Source organism: Bison bison, unplaced genomic scaffold (assembly GCF_000754665.1).
Source record: "Bison bison bison isolate TAMUID 2011002044 unplaced genomic scaffold, Bison_UMD1.0 scf7180017864374, whole genome shotgun sequence".
NCBI lineage: Eukaryota > Metazoa > Chordata > Mammalia > Artiodactyla > Bovidae > Bison > Bison bison.
The window spans coordinates 338765-361203 of NW_011494946.1; the positions used below are offsets into that span (position 1 = coordinate 338765).

The window sequence follows — 22439 nt, forward strand, 5'->3', positions numbered from 1 at the left end:
ATCTTTTAGGATTTGAAATATCTCAACAGGAATTCCATCACCTCCACTAGCTTTGTTCATAGTGATGCTTCCTAAGGCCCACTTGACTTCGAATTCCAGGATGTCTGGCTCTAGGTGAGTGATCACACCATCATGATTATCTGGGTCGTGAAGATCTTTTTTGTACAGTTTTTCTGTGTATTCTTGCCAGGTCTTCTTAATATCTTCTGCTTCTGTTAGGTCCATACTATTTCTGTCCTTTATTGAGCCCATCTTTGCATGAAATGTTCCCTTTTAATGTCTAATTTTCTTGAAGAGATGTCTAGTCTTTCCCATTCTGTTTCTTTGTATTGATTGCTGAGGAAGGTTTTCTTATCTCTCCTTGCTATTCTTTGGAACTCTGCATTCACATGGGTATATTTTTCCTCTTCTCCTTTGTTTTTCACTTCTCTTCTTTTCACAGCTATTTGTAAGGCCTCTCAGCAGCCATTTTGCTTTTTTGCATTTCTTTTTATTTGGTGTAGTCAATAAAGCAGAAGTAGATGTTTTTTTCTGGAACTCTCTTGCTTTTTCTATGATCCCATGGATGTTGTCAATTTGATCTCTGGTTCCTCTGCCTTTCTAAATCCAGCTTGAACATCTGGAAGTTTTTGATTCATGTACTGTTGAAGCCTGGCTTGGAGAATTTTGAGCGTTATTTTGCTAGCGTGTGAGATGAGTACAATTGTGCATTCATCTGAATTTATACACCTTGTCAATTATACATGCAATCTGAATTAATATACTTTGTCAGTTATACATGTTGTACATATATTCTCCCTTTTATGGTGATATCTACATAATATTGTTTTCCAGTCCAAAACACAGATGAGTCTGCCTTTATTCATGTTTTCTTTCATGTTCTTTTATTTTTTATAGTTTTTTCATATGAATTTTTTCAAATTAATTTTTATGCATTAATTATGTAATTCTTTGCTAAGTTATCTTATTTTTTTGTTTATGTTTGGGCAAACAGTACATGTTGTCATTTTAGAAGACACACACATGATACTCTCAAGAATATTAAAGCTTCAGATTCTGAATTGCTCTGCGTCATGCTCCCTGCCTGCTCCCTCTCTGCCTTTAGAATATCTGTTCATTGATTTGGCTGTTCTGGGCCTTGGTTCAGCATGTGGGATCTGGTTCCCTGACCAGGGATTGAACCCTGGCCCGTTGCGTTGGGAGCGCGGAGTCTTAGCGCTGGACCACCAGGGAAGTCCTCTACTCTCTACTTTACGTTGCTTTTTAAATGTGTGTGTCTGTGTACATACGTGTGTACATATCTACATGGGTGTGTAGGTGAAGATGACACGGAGCCAGGTTGATGAGAAAAAGCAAGCACAGGAGGCCCGGAAGTGAGCAGAAAGAAACCGGCGAAAGCGTGTCGGGGGAGCGGATTCAATGGACGCACACAGGCGGAGGAGCGCGGGGGACTACAGAACATTCCCGAGTCAGTATTCATGATGACGGCAGGGGCCTGGTGAGCATCTGTGCTGTGCGGCGCTCAGTGCTGGGCAGATGTCGCTCATTTCACGTCAGTCAGCAAGGTTCTGAGAAGCACCTGCTTCAGCGCTGACAAAACTGGGATCCAGAATAGCAAGATGACCTCAGAGACCAGCCAGCCAGCAGCAAGCTGGGAGCTGAGTGCCGCCCCCGAGCCTTTGCCCTTTCCGCTCCATGTGTCGACTTTCCATGGCTGGATCCATGTTCATGTTCACTGTGATGTTATTACAGCAAGCAAAACAGAAACAGCCACTTCCCTCGTTAGAGGTAAATGGTTAAATAACCTAGGTAGCGTCTTTATATTTGCTGTGGAGTATAATACAGCGTTAAAAAGAATGGGGCTTCCCTTGTGACTCAGCTGGTAAAGAATCCGCCTGCAATGCGGGAGACCTGGTTCAATCCCTGGATCGGGAAGATCCCCTGGAGAAGGGAAAGGCCACCCACTCCAGTATTCTGGCCTGGAGAATCCCGTGGACTGTGTAGTCTGGTGGAGGGAATTCCTTGATGGTTCAGTGATTAGGGCTCTGTGCTCTCACTGTTGCTTCCACAAGACATTCGGCCAAAAAAAAAAAAAAAAAAGAAATGGGGAAGGTTGGTAGGTACTGAGCTAAAAAATCATCACTGCCCACAAGTGACGGCAAACGTTTTTAGTTTAATACTATGATCATGTTGCAACCTTATTTTTTAAAATATACAAAGCAAAACCTCATGGAGTCTACAAGTGTATTCCTACACAATTCATCAGGCTGTACCTTTAGAATTTCTGCAACTGACCGTACACAAATTAAACCTAAATTTCAAAATAGATCATGTCTATGTTTTTAGGTACACATGTATGAAAATACCTAGAACCCAGCCTGGAATAAGTCACACCTAATTTTTGGCAGTAGTAACTTTGGGGGAAGAGAGACCTTTATTTTTCCTTTACATACTAATGTATCTTATAAAAAGAAGTACATGTTTTCATTTTTCAATAAAAGAAATAACACAAAATAACCAGTTGATTATTAGACACAATGGACATGAGTTTGAGCAAACTCCGGGAGATAGTGAAGAACAGGGAAGCCTGGTGTGTTGCAGTTCATGGGGTTGCACAGAGCCGGACAGGACTTCAGTTCAGTTCAGTCACTCAGTCGTGTCCAACTCTTTGAGACCCCATGAACCACAGCACGCCAGGCCTCCCTGTCCATCACCAACTCCTGGAGTTTACCCAAACCCATGTCCATCGAGTCGGTGATGCCATCCAACCATCTCATCCTCTGTCGTCCCCTTCAACTCCTGCCCTCAATCTTTCCCAGCATCTGGGTCTTTTCCAATGAGTCAGCTCTTCACATTAGGTGGCCAAAGTATTGGAGTTTCAGCTTCAACATCAGTCCTTCCAATGAACACTCAGGACTGATCTCCTTTAGGATGGACTGGTTGGATCTCCTTGCAGTCCAAGGGACTCTCAAGAGTCTTCTCCAACACCACAGTTCAAAAGCGTCAATTCTTCTGCACTCAGCTTTCTTCACAGTCTAACTCTCGCATCCATACATGACCGCTGGAAAAACTATAGCCTTGACTAGACGGACCTTTGTTGGCAAAATAACGTCTCTGCTTTTGAATATGCTATCTAGGTTGGTCATAACTTTCCTTCCAAGGAGTAAGCGTCTTTTAATTTCATGGCTGCAGTGACCATCTGCAGTGATTTTGGATTTAGTGAACAACAAAAACAGAACAGACAGCAAATATACTTCAGAAGAAAAGAAGCTACTGAGAATCCACGTGGATGCAGACCCATCTTTTCCCTTGCAGAGTATTTCAGGAGTATGTTTTCTCTAGTTTTGCCTCTGGAAATAAGCTGCTCTTAAGTTACTTTTGTAAGGAGGGTTTCCTACAACCCTAATCACCAGCAGGCTTGAGGGCTGCATGTGGAGATATGGAGAGATACCCGACCCCGCCCAGGGGCTGGAGCCCAGGGGGGCCAGGACTTGCTTGAAGGCACCGCCCCAGAAACCTTCCCACCCGAACACGGCCTGGGGCGACGCGGCTGCTGGGAGTGCACACGTGCACACCTGCACACGTGGTGCGGATTAAAGAGCAACTGAAGGCCCAACTGAAAACAAAACAAACAAACAAAAATCCCCCCCAAAAAGTTGAAGGGACTTCCCTGGCAGTCCAGTCATTAAGATTTCTCCTTCCAGTGCAGGGAGCACAGTTTCTATCCCTGGCTGGTGAGCTAAAATCCCACGTGCCTTGCAGCCAAAACACCAAGACAGAAACAGTATTGGAACAAATGCAATAAAGACTTTAAAAATGTCCACATCCAAAAAAAAAAAAACCTTAAAGCAACCTAATTGAACAGTAAGAAATTCAGATTAAAATAACCAAATGCCATTTCTTCCTAAACCAGGAAAGAGTTAAGGAGGGGGTGAGGGTGGCAATGATGCCGAGGAAGCTACACGAGTTACCAGGAGCCAAAGCCAGACGGCACGTCGAACAGACAGCACATTGGACAGACGGCACGTCGGACAGATGGCATGTCGGACAGACAGCACTTTGCCAACAAGGGTCCGTGTAGTCAAGGTTAGGGTTTCTCCAGTGGTCATGTATGGATGTGAGAGTTGGACTATAAAGAAAGCTGAGCAATGAAGAATTGATGCTTTTGAACTGTGGTGTTGGAGAAGACTCTTGAGAGTCCCTTGGACTGCAAGGAGATCCAACCAGTCCATCCTAAAGGAGATCAGTCTTGGGTGTTCATTGGAAGGACTGATGTTGAAGCTGAAACTCCAATACTTTGGCCACCTCATGCAAAGAGCTGACTCATTTGAAAAGCCCCTGACACTGGGAAAGATTGAGGGCAGGAGGAGAAGGGGACGACAGAGGATGAGATGGTTGGGTGGCATCACCAACTCAATGGACATGGGTTTGGGTGAACTCCATGAGTTGGTGATGGACAGGGAGGCCTGGCGTGCTGTGGTTCACGGGGTCTCAAAGAGTCGGACACGACTGAACGACTGAACTGAACTGAACTTGAAAGAGGTGGAGCTTGAAGGATTTTATCCCAAGAAGAAGGGCAAATCGGTCACAAGGCTCAGGGAGCAGGGTCAGCTCTGCGAGCTCCGAGGGGTTGCGCTGAGGAGCAGCCAGACTGGAGGGGGAAAGGGCGGTCCCCGCCCAGGGGGGGTCCTGCAGGTTGGGTGTTTTGTTGCCGAGAGGGGTGATCGTGGCATGGAGGGGCCACGTGGGGAGTCGGGAGTGTGATCGCGGTCCTGAAGGGGAGGACAGGTGAGATGGTGGTGCCCGTGTCAGCTCGGGTTCAGTCAGTAACGCTGAAGCCCACGAGTGACGGAGTGAAGATTTTACTGTTGAAATCTGACCTTACACAGTTTGTGGAAGGAGCTGGGCACGCGGACCTCTGGGACAGGGAAGGGACAGAGGAGTCCCCGACAAGCCTGAGAAGCCGAGAAGGCCCAGCCGTGGAACAGGGATGCTGGCGGATGAGTCTGCGGGGAGTGTCCACCTTTGGGGCTCCAGAGGCAGGAGCTGCTGCGGATTCATCAGTGCTGAGAGAACCGGACAAACGGGATGCTGCCAGGCGCCTCTGCAACTGCGGTCGCCTTGCTGAGCCATCATGGTGCTCAGGGGCAGTGCCCCCAGGCTCCCTTCTCGCCAACCCTAATCTAGAACCACAGGGAAAGGGACCCAGGCCAACGTTGTCTCCAGCCTCAGCAAGTTAACGGTGGAAGGCAATTCTGGAGGAAATGTCAGTGTGTGCATGCTCAGTGGTGGCTGACTGTGACCCCATGGCCTGCAGCCCGCCAGGCTCCTCCGTCCATGGGCTTCTCCAGGCAAGGATTCTCCTCCTCCAGGGGATATTCCCGACCCAGGGATCGAACCCGAGTCTCCTGCATCTCCTGCATTGGCAGGTGGATTCTTTACCACCACGCCACCTGGGAAGCCCAGAGGAAAGGTAGTGAGTTCCATTTTGGACGCGTAACTTTGGGTTGACTGGGATATGTGCCTGTAGTGATGTCAAGTAGGTAGCCAGGCTTGTCCAACCTTCAATATGCAAACAAGCTCCTCTTGGACTCCAGTTCCAATCCAGCTCAGGGTGAGAAAGTGGAATACACCTAGGGATTAACAACCTAGGAAACAGGACTTTCCTGGTGACCCAGAGGTTACAACTCCGTGCTTCCATTGCAGGGAGGGCAGCTTCATAGAGCCTAAGAGCTACAGGTATCGGCCAGGAAGAAGGCAGCCTCAGGAAACAAGCCCAGAAAAAGAGGGGTAGGGTATAACTTTCAAGCGAAGATTTGCAGCAGCAGGATGGAGCAGACAGGCCCTCCAGGACAGGGAGGAAGGCATGTCCCGGAGAGATGGACCAAGATACCTTTTCCCTGAGTGGGAACACAACTTAATTGGCAGTCAGTTAACTGACATCAATTGATAGGCACTCCTTTCATTTTTTGGATCTGATCATGCAGGCATAAGGCAGTATATTCAGTGAATGATCCTTCTTTCAGAAATTTCAAAGACAAGTTTGTTAGTTAGCACAATTTGTGCCCTTATTGCTTCATAGTCCTTCAGAATCAGAGTCAGTTCTGACTGAGGTTCCAGATGATGCAGGAAACATTCCACACGAGGAGGTCCGTGACCAAGTCAGGGGACCGTCCCCCTGCCGTCAACAGCATCCCCATCACCCCACTCCTACGGTCACCATTGCCAGGCAGTTGGAGGGACAGGGGCCGCGGAACACTGGCGAAGAGAGGGCGAAGGAAGGTGGCGATCCCAGAGGAGCATGGAGGCGAACAGTGCTTTCAGGTAACTTTTTTTCCATTTGTATCGGATAACAAATGTAGTTAGTGAACAGTTATATCTGCAGTTTTCTTTTTCCTCCACTTTCTCAGTCATCAAACGAAACCGCGACTTCCTGGTAGACTATGTTCATGGAAGAGTGCTATATTCGTGACTGCCTTATGCCAAGCGCTTCTACTTCTCTGCCTTTCCTTTTTTGGCCATGCCACACAGCACGGGGGATCTTCTCTCACCAGTGACTGAACTGGTGCCCCTGCATCGGAAGCTCAGAGTCTGAGCCACTGCACCGCCCGGAAGCGCCTCTTTGTCTGCCCTTATTCTTTTCCTTAACAGCGTTTTTATCTATTTTTAATTTATTTTTGGCTGCACTGGGTCTACTTCTGCCTGTGGCCTGTCCCTGCTGCAGTGAGTGGGAGCTGCTCTCTAGCCGAGCAAAGGCTTCTCCCTGAGGCGGCTTCAGTCACCGCAAAGCGCGGGCTCCAGGCGCTCCTAGCTGTGGCCCACGGGCTCAGCTGCCCAGCGGCAGGGGGTCTTCCCCGGCCGGGGATCAAACCCGTGTCCACTGGCTTAGCAGGCAGATTCTTAGGCACTGGGCCTCTGGGGACGTCCTCTCCACCCTTATTCTGCTCTTTCATGCTAGTAGTTCTCTCTGTCTGATGGTACCAGTTTCCATGATCCTTCAGTCATTGCCTGTTTCCATATGAGGCTATAAGCTCCATCGCAGACAATGCCTTTGTTCACCACTCTGTCCCGAGCAAATAAAACAGTCCCTGGCAAATGGCAGGCCCCTACTGCATGAACGAATGGGCATGTTGCTTTCCCAGAACGGCTCCGTGTGAGAGAGAGTTGTATCATGGCTATCCTCTGTAGATGGTCCAAACAGTTCAACGAGCCTCAGAAAAACTGTATTCTTTACATGAACATTATGCAATAATAGCAGTTAAAAGATACTTGGTATACATTTTGGTCAGAAGAGCTGAAAAGCTTTGCCGTTTTCCCGTACGTCTCTGCTTGCCTGTGCGGCTCCTTGGCTGGGCCCTCCTCCCGCTCCTGCCTGCTAACTGGTCGCCCGTGGGTTTGCCTTGGAGCCCTTGCTGCTTTTCCTCAACTGAGTGTTTCTCGAGTCAGCTCAGCTGTCACGGGCCCCTTTCCCGCGCAGACGAAGGGCTGGGCCCTCGGTCAGGCCTCGTCACGGGGCTCTGCTCCGGCTCCAGCGGGCTGTCTGGTTCTCCGTATGAGCGTGTGGATGAGGCCACAGACTCCTCCCGTCGTCGCTGCAGGCCAGGACACCAGCTTGATTCTGCAGCCGGCCTGTGGTAGACACTGAAGAAGTGGATGTGAGCCGACTAAGTACTGAAGTGATGGGTGAGATTGATAGAACTGGAGGATGTGCTTTAAAATATTCCGGTAAAGAAATGAGTAAAATGAAATAATGTGTGGTTGAGGACACAGAAACGAGAGTGAAAAAATGTTAATAATGGTTGAAGTTGGCGACGGGGGCTCATTACATATTTCCATTCCTGCGTGTTGTTTAAATTTTCCATTAAAAAAGAAAAACAAAAATTGGTTGGTGAGGCAAAGCCAGGAGAGTTTGCTAATAGGCTAACAGATCAACGAGCATTTATGAGGTGAAAACTGGTGATTGAAGTGTTACCGTAGGGATGAGTGGCTACATCCAGCAGAGCTGTGCACGGCAGGGATTTAAGTACACATAGGAGGAGCAGCACATTAAATGCGCCTGCATGAGGTACATCTCCCACCCATTTTCCTGAGAATGCTTTAGTTAGGACAAAAGTATTTTAAAAATTTATTATATCTCTTTACATTATATATATTATATAATATAATTATTTTATTATTAGGAAAAATTTAAGTACAAAAGTAATTATGCTCATACTTGAAATCACATTGCTAAGGCTCAAGCGTATACCTTCCCTTGCCCGGATAAAGTATTATGCTGATTTCTCTATTTGTTCTTAGAGGTCTATCTGGCTTCCTAGAGATTTTGCCTAATTTCGCTCGGGCCTGCACAGGCCAGTCACCAGTTCCCTGGGTTGGTACTCTGTTTTGGAGGAGGAATCACAGAAAGAGCAATCAGAATATGTTAGATCAATATTAAATCTTGAGGAGTCAAAGCAAACTGCAAATTGCCTCATTTCAGGCCTGTAAATATCTTTCATCCTGTTCACAGAGTGTTTTGGAAAGCAAGGCAGTTGTACACGAGAAAACCAACAGCTGATTCAGAGTATGAAGTCCCACTGACATGGAAAAGAAAGCATTTTAAAAGGAAGAAGAAGAGACCATCAAAAGAAGTCTCTGAGAAACACTCTCTAGTGCAGGACTACAATGCGATGCTCACATTCCCCTGCTCCATTTGCAAGCGTGAGGTTGGCCTGCCTGGAGTTTTCTCCCACAAGAAGCAGCACATGGCTCTGAGCACGCTGGGCTTGCAGTGGACGGGAGGGAAGAAACCAGGGCTCTCAGCGATCATAGGCCAGAGACAGTCTGTCATTACTAAGCTGCTGTCATCTTTTGCGTTCAACGAGAAAACCTTGCAGAGCATTAATAATGCTTTTGAGCTACTGTGGAAGAGACAGATACCAGCATACTATAAGATTATGCAGAACATTTGCGAGAGCTCCATACATCCTCAAAAAATCGGTCACCTGTTAATTAAAGGAGCAGCTGTTTGCAAAGACAGGAATTCTACATGGAGAGTTGACATGAATAATAAATTCATTGTCATGAATAATTTTGGCAGTAAACCCAACGTGTGTTTTTTTGGTTTGTTTGATGGACATCACGGAGACTCAGCAGCCGACTTGACCTCAATGGAACTCCCAGTTTTACTACTCCATCAACTTTCCAGACTTGATCCTTCCTACCAGATGACTTCAGAAGAGCAAAAAGTAATCAATTCTTTCAACACAGTGTTTAGTGAAGACTACAGAGCTATAGAAGAGTCTTTCTCCTCCAAAAAGAAAAGGACAAAAGGAATGAAAAGCGTGTATGAGAACATACACAAAGCCTTTGCCAAAGCGTTCTGGAGAATGGACAGGCTTTTACGTCTTGGAAGGAGGGAAGCGTCCAGGGTCCGATGGAGTGGCTGTTCCGCAGTCACTTGCATACTGGAAAGCAGTGTTGAGAGTCCCGAAGCCAGGAGGTCTTGGGGAAGAATCAGTGACCTTGCTGCTTTGGCAGATAGGCACCTTTTCCCGGGGATGCCCCAAATCACCACTGGGGTGCTACACATCGCAAATGCTGGTATGTATATTGAATGTGGCAGACTACATCTTAATATGTTTTATTCCTGGCAGCAAAACCTCTCATGCTTCCAGAATTATCTGCTGATCTATTATTTAATGACTTTTTCATGCCTAGATATTTCATTGACCAGTTTAAGAAATGATCAACAACCACAGTTTAGATTCAGATTGCAGGCACAACATGAATTGTAATTATTTCTCAAAGAGGCGCATATGTGAAACAATGTGATCCAAATATGAAGTTTTCTAAATGGGGCAGTCACACAGCAGCTGATAAAGGCAAAGCGAATCTATTACACTTGCTTAATCTGAATGGAGCCAAAACATTTCCCACACTCCCCTCTTTGGGAGAGAGGACAGTTCTCTGAGTGGTGTTAATATAGCTGCTCAAAGTGGTCAGTTACTCCGCTAACTAACACATTTGCAAAGGTCATTCTTGTGCTTACTGGCCAGCCGCATCAGCTTCATCTTAGAGGAAACAGTCGTTCACGACTGTGTTATAGCTGTGGGTTTTTTCTTTTTTCGTCTTTTTTTGCTGCACCACTTGGCATATGGGGATCTCAGTTGCCCAACCAGGGATCGAACTTGCGTCTCCTGCATTGGCAGGGGGAGTCCTAACCACTGGAACACCAGGCCAGCCCCTAGGCATATATATGCTTCTCCAAAAAATGTGGCTGGAGTCTTTTATTTCAAGAAGCAATTCTTTTAAACTTTTATTTTAATTTGTATTTATTCATGCGTTTATTTGTGGCTGTGCTGGGTCCTCTCTAGGTGCAGAGAGCAGGGCTGCCCTTCACTGGGCTGCCAGGCCGTCTCACGGCGTCGGTTTCTCTCGTTGCTGAGCTCATGCTCAGCAGTTGTGGCGATCGGGCCTACTTGCCTCACAGCATGTGGAATCCTCCCAGACCAGGGATCGAACCTGTGTCCCCTGCATTGGCAGGCAGATTCCCAACCGTGAGGGACGTCCAAGAAGCAACTCTTTCGACCTGCAGTCTAAAGTTCTAGCTAAGGAGCTTGCCAAAATGGAAAGCCTGGAGGTCAAAAAGTTTCAGCCAAGTTAACCTGAGTTCCATGAGATGCTTAACCAGGGTTCCGCCACCCTTTCCTGGGTAGAATTATTACTAATGACAATGTCCACTTATTTAATATTGAATATAGAGTGATTTCTCACATGGTCTTCCAAGAATTCTCATATCTAAGGATATCTAAGTACCGCTTTTAAAAAATACATATTTGACATGTAACATTCTGTCGGCTTAAGAGGTACGTGTTAATTTGATATTTTTATATTGTAACATGACTGCCATAGTAGCAATAATTACCACGTCTATCACATTACATAATTATCATTTCTTTTCAGTGGCTGGAAGTTCTAGTCTCTTCGCAAGTTTGACAATTAAAATATATATGTTCTCTCTCTTCCCAATACTGTGCATTCCATCTCTAGGACTGATTGACTGATAATTGTAAGTCTGGATCCTTAAACAACATTGGTTCTCTCTCTTTCTCAACCCCTGCCACCATTTCTAAGTGGTGTTGACTCGATTTTCCAGATGAGAGAATGGAAACTCGAGAGGTGAAATTATCTGTTTAAGGTGTCAGAGGTAATAGGAACTGGAGATGGAAATCAAGCTGCCTCTGAGGGGATTGTTCTAGAGCCTGAAGAGTCTAGGCCTCAGGGAGGAAGACTTTGACTCCAAAGCAGGGCTAGATAGACCCACCGAGACCACTACATGCCAAGGCCCCTGGAAGCTGGCCTGTTTCTGGCCTGGCTCTGGCTGTGTGCCCAAAATGAAGACCCCAAATTAAGCAAAACCAAGGAGGCAAGTGCGATGGCCAGTTTCCTTAGGGTCTTTGCCATTTCCCAGGTTCTACCCTGAGGTTCCAGAGTGCTTCAGAGCAGGTTTCCTTCAGGGGTGGAGGATTTTCAGGTTTCAGACTTACCTGGGAACTGACCCATATCCTTGGACTTGGGACCTCTGTTAGAATGTATCGTTTGATATCAGGGTTCTTGGAAAATGAAAGGAAAATTTATGAGATATTCAGTAAGGAGATGCCATCGTCAAATGTTGAGTTTACTCTGATTCATTATTTCCAAGCTCACTCACTGCTGTTTGGCAGGTTCTAGTCTTCAGGTCAAACATTTGTTGGCTCTAACTTACAGGAATTGTGTTGAATAATTGTGTTAAAATGTGTTAATTGTGCTAAAATGGTTTCATTTGAGCATCTTTCATTTTAATAGAAACAAGTAGATGAAAAAAATTCAACGAGTGAAAGGGAGGTCATGATTTATAATATAAAAGTGCTCCTAAAAGAAAGCAATTTAAGTGAGTTACAAAAACATAAATTTGGACACAAATTTATTAGGAGCATATTTTGTATTTTATAAAATATTACCTATAAAGCTAGCAAGGAAATTCATTTTTCTTTGTTTGAAATTTACCAAATACCAGTATCACCATTAACTCTGAAATTAAAACAAACAAAAAAACAAACCCACTTCACTTTATAGTGAAATGCAAATGTGGTGATAAAGCCACTGAATAAATGTTGAATTTGTGCATGTGGGAAGAGTCTTCAAAAGACAGTCTTGGTTTTTTGTTCTTAGCACTGCTCATTTGCATTGCATTTTATAATTTCCCTTGGTACTCTTTTACTTCAATTAATCCCCATAGGATTAGAATACTAATAAACATATTGATATGGAAACATACACTTTTTTCATAATATCAAATAAACCACAAACTTTATGTTTTTAATTAACCACACTAGTCCTTATAAACATAAGGGATTTTCATTTGATCTCTTAGATCCTTTTCCCCAATACTTTCATTTTTAATAGCTCTGCTGACATATAATTCACAAAGCACAGAAGTCATCCAGGTAAAGTGCACGTCTCCGTGGTCTTTAGTACATTCGCTGGTAGAGTCCTTTCTCCCCAGCCTGTACTTTGAGTTTATTTGTCTTTGAATCAAGTGTCTTCTTAGACAGCTATAGTTGGATACTGCTTCTCTTTGTTCCCTGTGGCTGCTATTACAAATTTATCATAAACTTGGTGGCTTAAACTACAGAAATTTATTCTCTCAGGGTTCAAAACCTTCTGCCTCAGCATGACTGGCCCAATACCTTCACGGCAGCGCCCCTCCCGAGGGGGTGGGAAGGATCTGTTTCCCGTTTCCAGCTTCGGTCTGGCTGCCAGCATTCCCTAGATTTTGGTGTGCCTCCACATTTCCCTCTTCTGTGTCTATAGCCGAACCTCCCGCCTGGGATGGCATTTAGAGCCCACCCAGACAACCCCGTGTAAGCATCTCAGGGTCAGAGTCACATCCTCAGAGTCTTTGCCCTTTAGGTAACACTTCCAGGCTCCAGAAGTTAGGTTCTGATACCTCTGGGGACTTTATTCAGCCTGCTACTGGGCGTGTTCGTTTGTCGTTCCATTTTGCTAATCTTTCCCTTTTGATTCAAGTTAGTAATTCATTTAGATTTAATGTAATTAGTTATAGGGTAGGATATATGTCAGATATTTTGCTGTTAGCTTTCTATCTCTTTTTCCTATCATTATTGCTTTCTTTTGTATTAGATATTGTCTAGTTTTCTATTTTGATTCCTGTGTTTCTCTTCCTGTATATTAAACAAATTTAGTGGCTATCCTGACGATTATAATAAAATCTTAAAAACAATTTGGCTTGGATTCATGCCAATTTAATTTCAAAAAGACGTATACAACATCTTTGCTCCAGGATAGCTCTGTTTCCTCCACCCTTCTTTGTACTTTATAGAATTACATCTTTACACACTACAAGCCTAAAAACGTTTTATAATTTTTGTCTCATGCAGGACAGGAGAAGAAGAGTGTTAAAAAGTAGTTTTTACTGTTTTATATTTAGCTATATACAGCTGTGCCTTGACAACATTATTTGAACGGTGTGGGTTTACTTCTATGCAAAACTTTTTCAATAGTAAATACCTATTACACAATCCACGGTTGGCTGAATCTGTGAATGTGCAGATATGGGGGCGGGGCTGGCTGTTGGACTTGAATATCCACAGATTTTGGTGGATCTTGAATACCCACAGATACATCTTCAGGGAGTCCCAGAACCAGTGCTCCCTGATCCTGAGAGACAACAGTAGTAACCTTTTTTTCTGCGGGTGGGTTCAACGTACAGTCCTGCGCTTTCATTTTAATCTGAAAGACTCCCGTTTTATTTCTCGTTCGGCAGATCTGCCGGTGGTGAATTCTCCTAGTCTTTGTTTACTTGGGAACATGTTACTTTCTTCACTGTTGAAAGGATAGTTTGCCTGTTGACTATGTTATGCCATTGCCATCTGGCGTCCGTGGTTTCTGATAAGACTGATTGTCGATCTTACTGAATTCCTTTGGCTGTAGGTAACGAGTCACTTTTCTCATGCTCTTTTCAATATTCTTTTTTCCTTTGTTTTTTGACAGTTTGATTATGACATGTTTCAGTACTGACCTCTAATTTATACTATTTTGAGTTTTTTGAGCTTCTTGGATCTTTTTATTCAAATTTGGGACATTTCTGGCCATTATGTCTTCAAACCTTCTTTCCCCACTCTCTCTTCTTTCAATTATGTGTATGTCGATGTACCTGGTGGTAACTCACAAGTCTCTGAGACTGTTCACGTTACTTCGTTCTTTCTTCCTTCTCTTCTTCAGACTGGATAACCTCAATTTATCAGTCAAATTTGCTGATTTTCTGCCAGTTCAAATCTGATTCTGAGTTCATTTTATTGAATTTTTCATTTAAGAAATTGTACTTTTCAACTCCAGAATTTTGATTTGCTTGTTATAATTGCCATCTCTTTATTGATAGTTTCTAATTTGGGGGAATCAGTGTTCTCATGCTTTCACTTTTAGCCATATTTCCCTTTAAACATATTTATACTTCTAAAACATTTGTTTTTTGGGGGGACTGTAATTCTAGTGCCTATAATTCCTCAGGGACAGTTTCTGCTGATTTATTTCTCTTCTGTGCATGGCCTGTGCTTTGACGTTCGTTGACTGTCTCCCTGTTCTGTTTTGTTTTTGTTGAAACGTGGATGTTCACATTCACACAGACGCCCTTCCTCGCCAGGCCGCTGGTGCTACTGGTTTGTGACTTTTAAGAACTAATTTTCTCATGTTGATGTATGGAAAAACAATACAATATTGTAAAGTAATTAACCTCCAATTAAAATAAGTAAATTTATATTAAAAAAAAAAAAGAAACACAAGAATAGTTGCAGAAATGCAAAAAAAAAAAAAGAAGGCACAGAAGTCGTGTAATGGTAATGTATGCTTTGTAAAGATCATAAAAAAAAAAAAGAACTAATTTTCTAGAGTCTATATGCTGTGTCATGTGTAGACACAAAGTCTCTGCTTGGTTGGTCATGTTGCTGCTGCTGCTAAGTCGCTTCAGTCGTGTCTGACTCTGTGCGACCCCATAGACGGCAGCCCACCAGGCTCCCCCGTCCCTGGGATTCTCCAGGCAAGAACACTGGAGTGGGGTGCCATTTCCTTCTCCAATGCACGAAAGTGAAAAGTGAAAGTGAAGTTGCTCAGTCGTGGCCAGCTCTTAGCGACCCCATGGACCATCCCTGGGAGTCTCCAGGCAGGAGTACTGGAGTGGGTGCCACTGTTAGTGTTCAGGCAATGGCACCCACTCCAGTACCCTTGCCTGGAAAATCCCATGGACGGAGGAGCCCGGTGGGCTGCAGTCCATGGGGTTTCGAAGAGTCGGACACGACTGAGCAACTTCACTTTCACTTTTCACTTTCATGCACTGGAGAAGGCAATGGCACCCCACTCCAGTGTTCTTGCCTGGAGAATCCCAGGGATGGGTAAGTCTGGTGAGCTGCCATCTATGGGGTCGCACAGAGTCGGACACGACTGAAGCGACTTAGCAGCAGCAAGAACTAGATGATGGTTTCCTTAAACACCTAGTACTAATACATATGGCTTCCAGTCTTTCTGAGGGGGTATCTTTGTCTTGTAAACAATAGCAGGGGGTTTACAACGCTGCCTAAGCTTTTACTTCCTATTGAGGTCTGTACTGAAGACCATCCACAGGTGAGTCGTCAGGGGCCGCTCGAGTCCCGGGCCGGCCCACAGCCTGCTGCGTGTGCGCCCTTTTCTATTTTTCCGGGGAATATATTTGAGCTTTTCAAAACCCTCTACAGAGTCTCATCATTCAGCTGTTTCTTACGCAGTTTACTGGGTGCTGGGATCAGTGCTTCAGGCAGCTGTGCTCTGAAACCGTTGCTGCTGATTCTTCTCAGCAAACACACTGCTAAGTCGCTCAGTTGTGTCCGACTCTTTGACTGTAGCCCACCAGCCTCCTCTGTCCACGGGATTCTCCAGGCAAGAATACTGGAGTAGGTTGCTATGCCTTCCTCCAGGGGATCTTCCCAACCCGGGGATCGAACTTGCATCTCTTTTATCTTCTGCATTGGCAGACAGATTTTTTTACCACTAACATCATTTGGGAAGCCTGGCAAACACACTGAGGGTCAGTTATTTGCACAGAGTAAGCTCTGAGTCAGATCAAATGATGACAAGATTTGAGAATGGAGCTTTCTTCAGGTAACTGCAAAAAGTCCAAATAGTGAGGTTTCTCTGAGGGTAGATTTTTAGGGAGGTCCAAAGCCATTCTTTCCCCTGTAGAGGCTTCTAGACTGGACTGTTGATTTTCATTATAAAACTTTTGGTTTTCAAGGCTACTGCAGAGCTGAAGAGAAAAGGTTTGGAGTAGGTCAAGTTACAAGGCCATAAACACTTCTATTTTTATTAATACCTACTTTAAGCTGTCTCTCTTCAATGATGCTCAGCTTTTTGCAAGCCTTTGGTCAACTTCCGGCATTCTAGAAAAGTTGACTTTAACAGCTTTTCACAGTGCTCTCCGTCCTTTTACTGAGGAGCAGATTTTCAGAGATCCTTACTCTGCAATGGGCTTTCCTGGTGGCAGAGTGGTAAAGAGTCCACCTGCCATTGCAGGAGATGCAGGAGACTCAGGTTTGATCCCTGGGAAAGATCCCCTGGACTAGGAAATGACAACCTACTCCAGTACTCCTGCCTGGAAAACCTCATGCACAGAGGGTCCTGGTGGGTTATCGTCCTCGGGTTTGCAAAGAGTTGGACGTGACTGCGCACACATTCACTCGCGTTACTCTGCAATAATCTAACGTTTTCTTCTGGGATATTGAATCTGCTGTTAATCATATCCAGTGGCCTCTTTCGTGTTATTTCTTTATTTCTGGCCGTGCTGGGTCTTCGTTGCCGCACAGGCTTTTCTCAGCGGTGGTGCCTGGCTTCTCAGGCGGTGGCGTCTCTGGCGGAGCCTGGGCTCAGGCACACAGGTGCTTGCAGGCTCCAGAGCACAAGCTCGGATGTTCCGGCGCGCAGGCTTGTTGCTCCACGGCCTGTGGGATCTTCTGGGACCAGGGATTAAATTCATGTCTCCTGCCTTGGCAGGCAGATTCTTTACCACTGAGCCACCAGGGAAACCCACATTTCATTTCATATTTTGTATTTTTTATCTTCAGAAGTTTGACTTTTGAAATTATCTTCCAGGCCTATGGGATTCCCTGGTGGCTCAGACAGTAGAGTTTGCCTCCAATGCTGGAGGCCTGAGTTCGAGCCCTGCGTCAGGAAGATCCCCTGGAGAAGGGAATGGCAATCTACTCCAGTATTCTTGCCTGGAAAGTCCCATGGACAGAGGAGCCTGGCGAAGTACAGTTCATAGGGTCACAGAGAGTCGGACATGACTGAGCAACTTCACTTTGACTTTCTTTCACTTTCCATGCCTACACGTAACTTCCTGAACAAGTGCACTCCACTTACAACTTTGAGTTCTTCCTACTGATTCCAATATCTGTCAGTTCTGCATTGGTTTCAATGGATTTTTTGCTTTATTATGGGCAGTTATTTCCCAACTTATTTGCACGCTTTGTGTTCTAGTTTTTCAGGGCTGCCGTAACAAATTATTTTGAGCTTGGCAGCTTAACACAACAAAACTCCCTTCTCTTACAGTTCTGGAGACTAGATGCTCCCAATCAAAGTGTTTCCAAGGCCGTGCTCCCCTGAATTCTCCAGGAAAGAGTTCTTCCTTGCCTCTTTCAGCTTCCACTGGGTCCAGGTACTTCTTGGCCTGTAGTTGCAAAAGTGAAAGTTAGTCGCACAGTCGTGTCTTACTCTGCAACCCCATGGACTGTAGCCTGTCCGGCTCCTCTGTCCATGGGATTCTCCAGGCAAGAATACTGGAGTGGGTTGCCATTCCCTTCTCCAGGATCTTCCTGACCCAGGGATCGAACCTGGGTGTCCTGCATTGTAGGCAGATTCCTTACCAACTGAGCCGGTAGGGAAGTCCCATACTCCCAGTATCTGGGCCAAAAACCAGTATCCCAGCCAAAAACTCTCCCGATATCTTCCTGTTTTCTGGGGGGAAGGGGCAGGCACTTGGCATGTGGGATGGGATCTTGGTTCCCCCACCAGGGAATGAGCCTGCACCCCCGCATCTGGAAGCAGTCTTAACCACTAGATTCCTGGGGAGATCCCTCTGTCTTCGCTGACTTTCTGCTCTTCTCCCTCTGTGTCTCTTCTATGACGATACTTTTTGGGTTTAGAATCAACTTGGATAATCCATCTCAAAACCCTAACTTAATTTCACTTGTAAAGATTTGTTTCCAAATAAAATCATATTCACAGGTCTTATAAGGGGGGTAGTATATGGTTTTTTTTTTTTTAACTTCCCTAGCTTTGTTCTAGGGTGGAGTTACTAGAAACATTTGATTGTTTCAGATTCTACTTTTGCAATTTGTCAGATAAATTCAGAGCAATGTCTAATTCAGGTTGAGGCAAGTCCTTCCTCAGTACACTACTCAGTGACCCACAGGTGTTTTTCTAGTCTGACTGCTGTGTCCTCAGCCACGTTTTGCTGATGGGTCTGATAGCTCTTTGCCAGTGCTAGCCCAGGGCTTCCTCACACGCATGGATCAGGGCCTTGCTGACACCCGGGGACGCGTCTCTGCAGGCCCCTGGCCGTCTCTGAGCACCCTTCCCTCTGGTTCTTTCCCTGGTGAAGTCTGGCTGCCTTGGTCTCCCTGGACTCTCAGTTCTGTCTCCTCAACACAGATCAGAGGCTAAGTCCAGTTACTGTTACTGTATCTTGGCCGGAAGCAGAGAAATTCCCTATATTAATACTTGGGAGGATTTAACTGAGGCCTCTGTCATCTCGACTACACACTGACCATCGCCTGATCCCTGCCTGTTAACACTGTCAATCTGACTTAAAACGATCAATTTGAGCATTTCCAGACTACAAATACACAAAGGTTGTGCTTCCAAATGCTTTGTGGTTCCCTTTCTTTCCTCCACCGTTCAGCATCGATTTTGAAATAGTTCATTTTTGTGGTAGTCTGGGAGGGTGGACGAGGGGCATATATTTTTGTTCGGTGTTTCAGTGAGAGCACGGTCGTCTGTGGCCCTAGCTTTGTTGGGGAGAACCACTAGTCTCTCCAAGCTAAACAAGTCCTAGGCTTCGTTTCCTGTTCCGTAATCCTGTGGCAAGTCCAAGGCCACTCATTTAGCTCAGCAAGCACTCTCAGCTAAGGGCTGGCTTGCGCTCTTGGAACACTCTGGGGTTCAGGCGCTACAGCTTCTGTTCCTTCCTGATACTGAAGTGTTTTATGTATCTGCTATCCCAGTATCTTTGTCTGGATGATACATTCTTGCTCATCGTTCCTTTTAACGACTTGTTTCCTAGTGTCCTGGTGTGTCCTCCCGTGAGCTCACTCTAGGTGCAGAGACCAAGCGTGCCCTTGCCCACTACTGCCCCTCTGCTCAGCTCCTTTGCCTGCAGCGTCCTGCGTCTGGGGTGTCCCTTCACTCCCAGGTCCTCTCCTTTCTCATTTCATGACTGACACTGTGTTTGCAGATATTTTCATGTGTTGTGATTCTATCTAGAAATGATTGTTCTTAAAGATGGTTTAGTAAGTTTCTTTTAAAATTATTTCCAGCCCCATCTTTTCCCCTAAAACATAATTCAACTCCAGTCATCTTAAGCAGAAAAAAAAAAAAAAACAAAAAAAACACCGCATTCTTAAAAAAATTCACCTTTTGTAGACATTCCCTTCCCCACCTTCCTTTTTAAGGGGTGGGTTGGTGGTGGACTCATATATACACAACAAATATTTGACAGATGGTTGAGGATGAAGTGTTAAGTACTCTTTAGACTCCAGACGGAAAATGCTGAAGGTGAGTTTCGTGCTTACACATCTTACAAAAACAAAGGAATCTTTTTGGATGTACATTCAAAACTGTCTACTTAATAATTAAATGTCACTCAGAGAAATAAAGTAACTTAATGAAAGACACACGGACAAAATTGGGACTGATGTCCCATATGTCAGGTTCTGGTCCGAAGTCCTGCTTCTGAACCAAGCCGTCTTTTTATCCCGGGACCCTCAGGCATACTAGGGACGCTTCCTTTTCATAAACTGGAGACACCCTGGTAGCTGCAGGGACAGCTGCCTCCCTGCCTTTTGCATAACGAATCCGCACACGGTCTTAAAAAGGCTCCCGTGTCCTCTCAAAGCAGTTAATTCCCATTTGACGAATGTCCCTGCACACGTGGCCTTCTAGTCCCCCTGCTCTATTTTGCTCTGAAGAGCACTGTCTCTCCAGCTATTGAAAGCTAGTAGGTTCCTGTCTAGGGATTTGAACTCTCCGTGTTGCTGGTTCACCGCACGTTGGGTGAGGGTCATCACAGTTCACCGCGTTCCTCATTTCCTCCAGGCTTCACAGGGGCCCTTCCTGAAAGGCAATCGTGCTCTCAAACTGCCAAACCTCGCTATTCTCTTTTGCCTCAATTCTCCAAGACACTTGGACATTGAGGGTTATTTTTAAATCTCCCTCCAATTTCCTATTTTCCTTGAAGCTTTTTGCTCATTATTTCACTCTAGCTCTCAACAATGTAGTCAATGGCTTTCAGCAACTCCGTTTGCAGCCGACAGCTTAGCAGCCCAAGGTTCAGGAGATGCAAGTACCAGCTGCCCATCCACTTTCCATCCTGCGTGCCAGGAATACTCTTCCAGGGCCTGAGTAATCTTCCTTATCATCCCATATTTCCTGAGTTATACATAACAGTTGAGAAACAGCGGGTACCCCTCCTTCCTTCATGCAAAGTCACACAGGTAAGGCTGTGAGGTATTCAGAAGGCAGCGCTGAATAAAGGAATTAAATAATTGTCAAAGGAATTAAACAACTCACTCATGCAAGTCAATGGCAGGACAAAACCTGAAGCCGTTACTTGTGTACTCAATTTCTGAAAATTTATTTGTGCTGAGCTCAGGGATGTTCACAATAATAAAATCAACCAAAACGGCATTTCCTACTCTGTAGCACATCAAAAAAAAAAAAAAAAGGCAAACGGCAGTACGTATCTTTACCAAGCTCTCTGCACAGGCCACGAAAATCAAAACACCAATTATCCCCTTCCGCTGTAACGAGATAATCGTATTAAGTTCTTTTCAAACCACACAGAGGAGACAGTGCTTTTTGCTGAGTGAGCTCTGGCGCGCCACATGCAGATAACACATCCAGGAAGCCGGTGGATTCACTGTTGTGAGCCCCGTTTCAGAGCTCCGGTAGCACCGTTTCCGTGTGCAGGCACACAAAGAAACTTCCTAATGTAGAACAGGGACTGAGCCGTGTGTCCTGCTAACACAACGGTTCATTTACTCTGTCGGCACAATCATAATTTGCAACTAGCAAAAGCCAAGAATTGTTTTACTGATTTATCTTCTGCAGGGTGTAAACAGAATGACCAGCAGAAAAGTTAACAGAAATCATTAATAACCAAACCACAAATAAATAGAAGAGGTCATGCAGTTTTGAAGACTATCGTTTACAGTTATCAAGTTTCCAAAATTGTCCACGTAATCATCTTTTGGTCCCATTCAGTAGCTATTATTATTATTAAGTACTATTATCTAATGCTTAGTAGATATTAGCAGTTTCCATTATGTAAATAAGCCAACAGGCTCCCTCTATGCCCGAGCTAATGCTTTACCAACTCAGGCTCTGTCCAGATTAGGGGTATGAAACTTACCCTCTGACACCTAAGACCCTTTACCTGAAGTATGAGGGGATTCGAAACTAGGGGCTGCAACAACAAAATTCTGACTCCAGGTACAGTACCATGCTTGAAATCAGAATATTTTAATGTAAGTTTTGCCTGTGATTCCAGGAATATTAATTCTCATAGGTATTATAAACATACAATTATGTTCCTAAAAACTTTGGGAAGATCAGTTTTTCCTAACAAATGAAAAACAAAAATTTCTTTTTTTGTATACCAAAGAAAAGTTTGGTAATACAACCATCCTTCAAACTGTCTCAAAGGATGACATTTAAATTTTCTTAGGATTTCAATAAAACACACATGACAGGTTTGTCTGAACCATGAACAAACTGTAAGACCTCAGTTTTCAATCAAAGGGTTTAATGTTGGCTAAATGTTATCCACTTCACACACTAACGCCACATTATTTTCTCTTCCCAGGCCTGGCTGACTGAATTGTAACACACATAACAAACCCAGTAAGATGGACACTAACAGTGGCATTATAATTTTTTAATCATCCATACCTATAATATATTCAGGTTTTAAGTTTAACCAGTTAAAAAATTATCAAACTCCACTCCTAGAAAAAAAATCAGCTTGTGTTTTTAATTGAAAAGGCATTTATCAAAATATTAACAAAATGTCTGCTCTATGGAATATATATAGATTAGAAAAAAGTTTAATTCTTGATTCTATATATAATACTCAGAAGCTGCTTCATAAAAAGATT

General features: G+C 44.6%; 1 protein-coding gene across 1 annotated transcript in view; it reads left to right on the forward strand.

Annotated features, from left to right (window-relative positions):
* Positions 1-4793: 4793 nt before the first annotated feature.
* Positions 4794-22439, forward strand: part of PP2D1 (protein phosphatase 2C-like domain containing 1) — a 19434-nt gene continuing 1788 nt past the window's right edge. Inside the window, exons 1-3 of the mRNA XM_010856747.1 lie at positions 4794-5115; positions 7478-7627; positions 8449-9582. Coding sequence (XP_010855049.1) covers positions 4794-5115; positions 7478-7627; positions 8449-9582 — 1606 coding nt within the window. The remainder of the gene's footprint in view (positions 5116-7477; positions 7628-8448; positions 9583-22439) is intronic.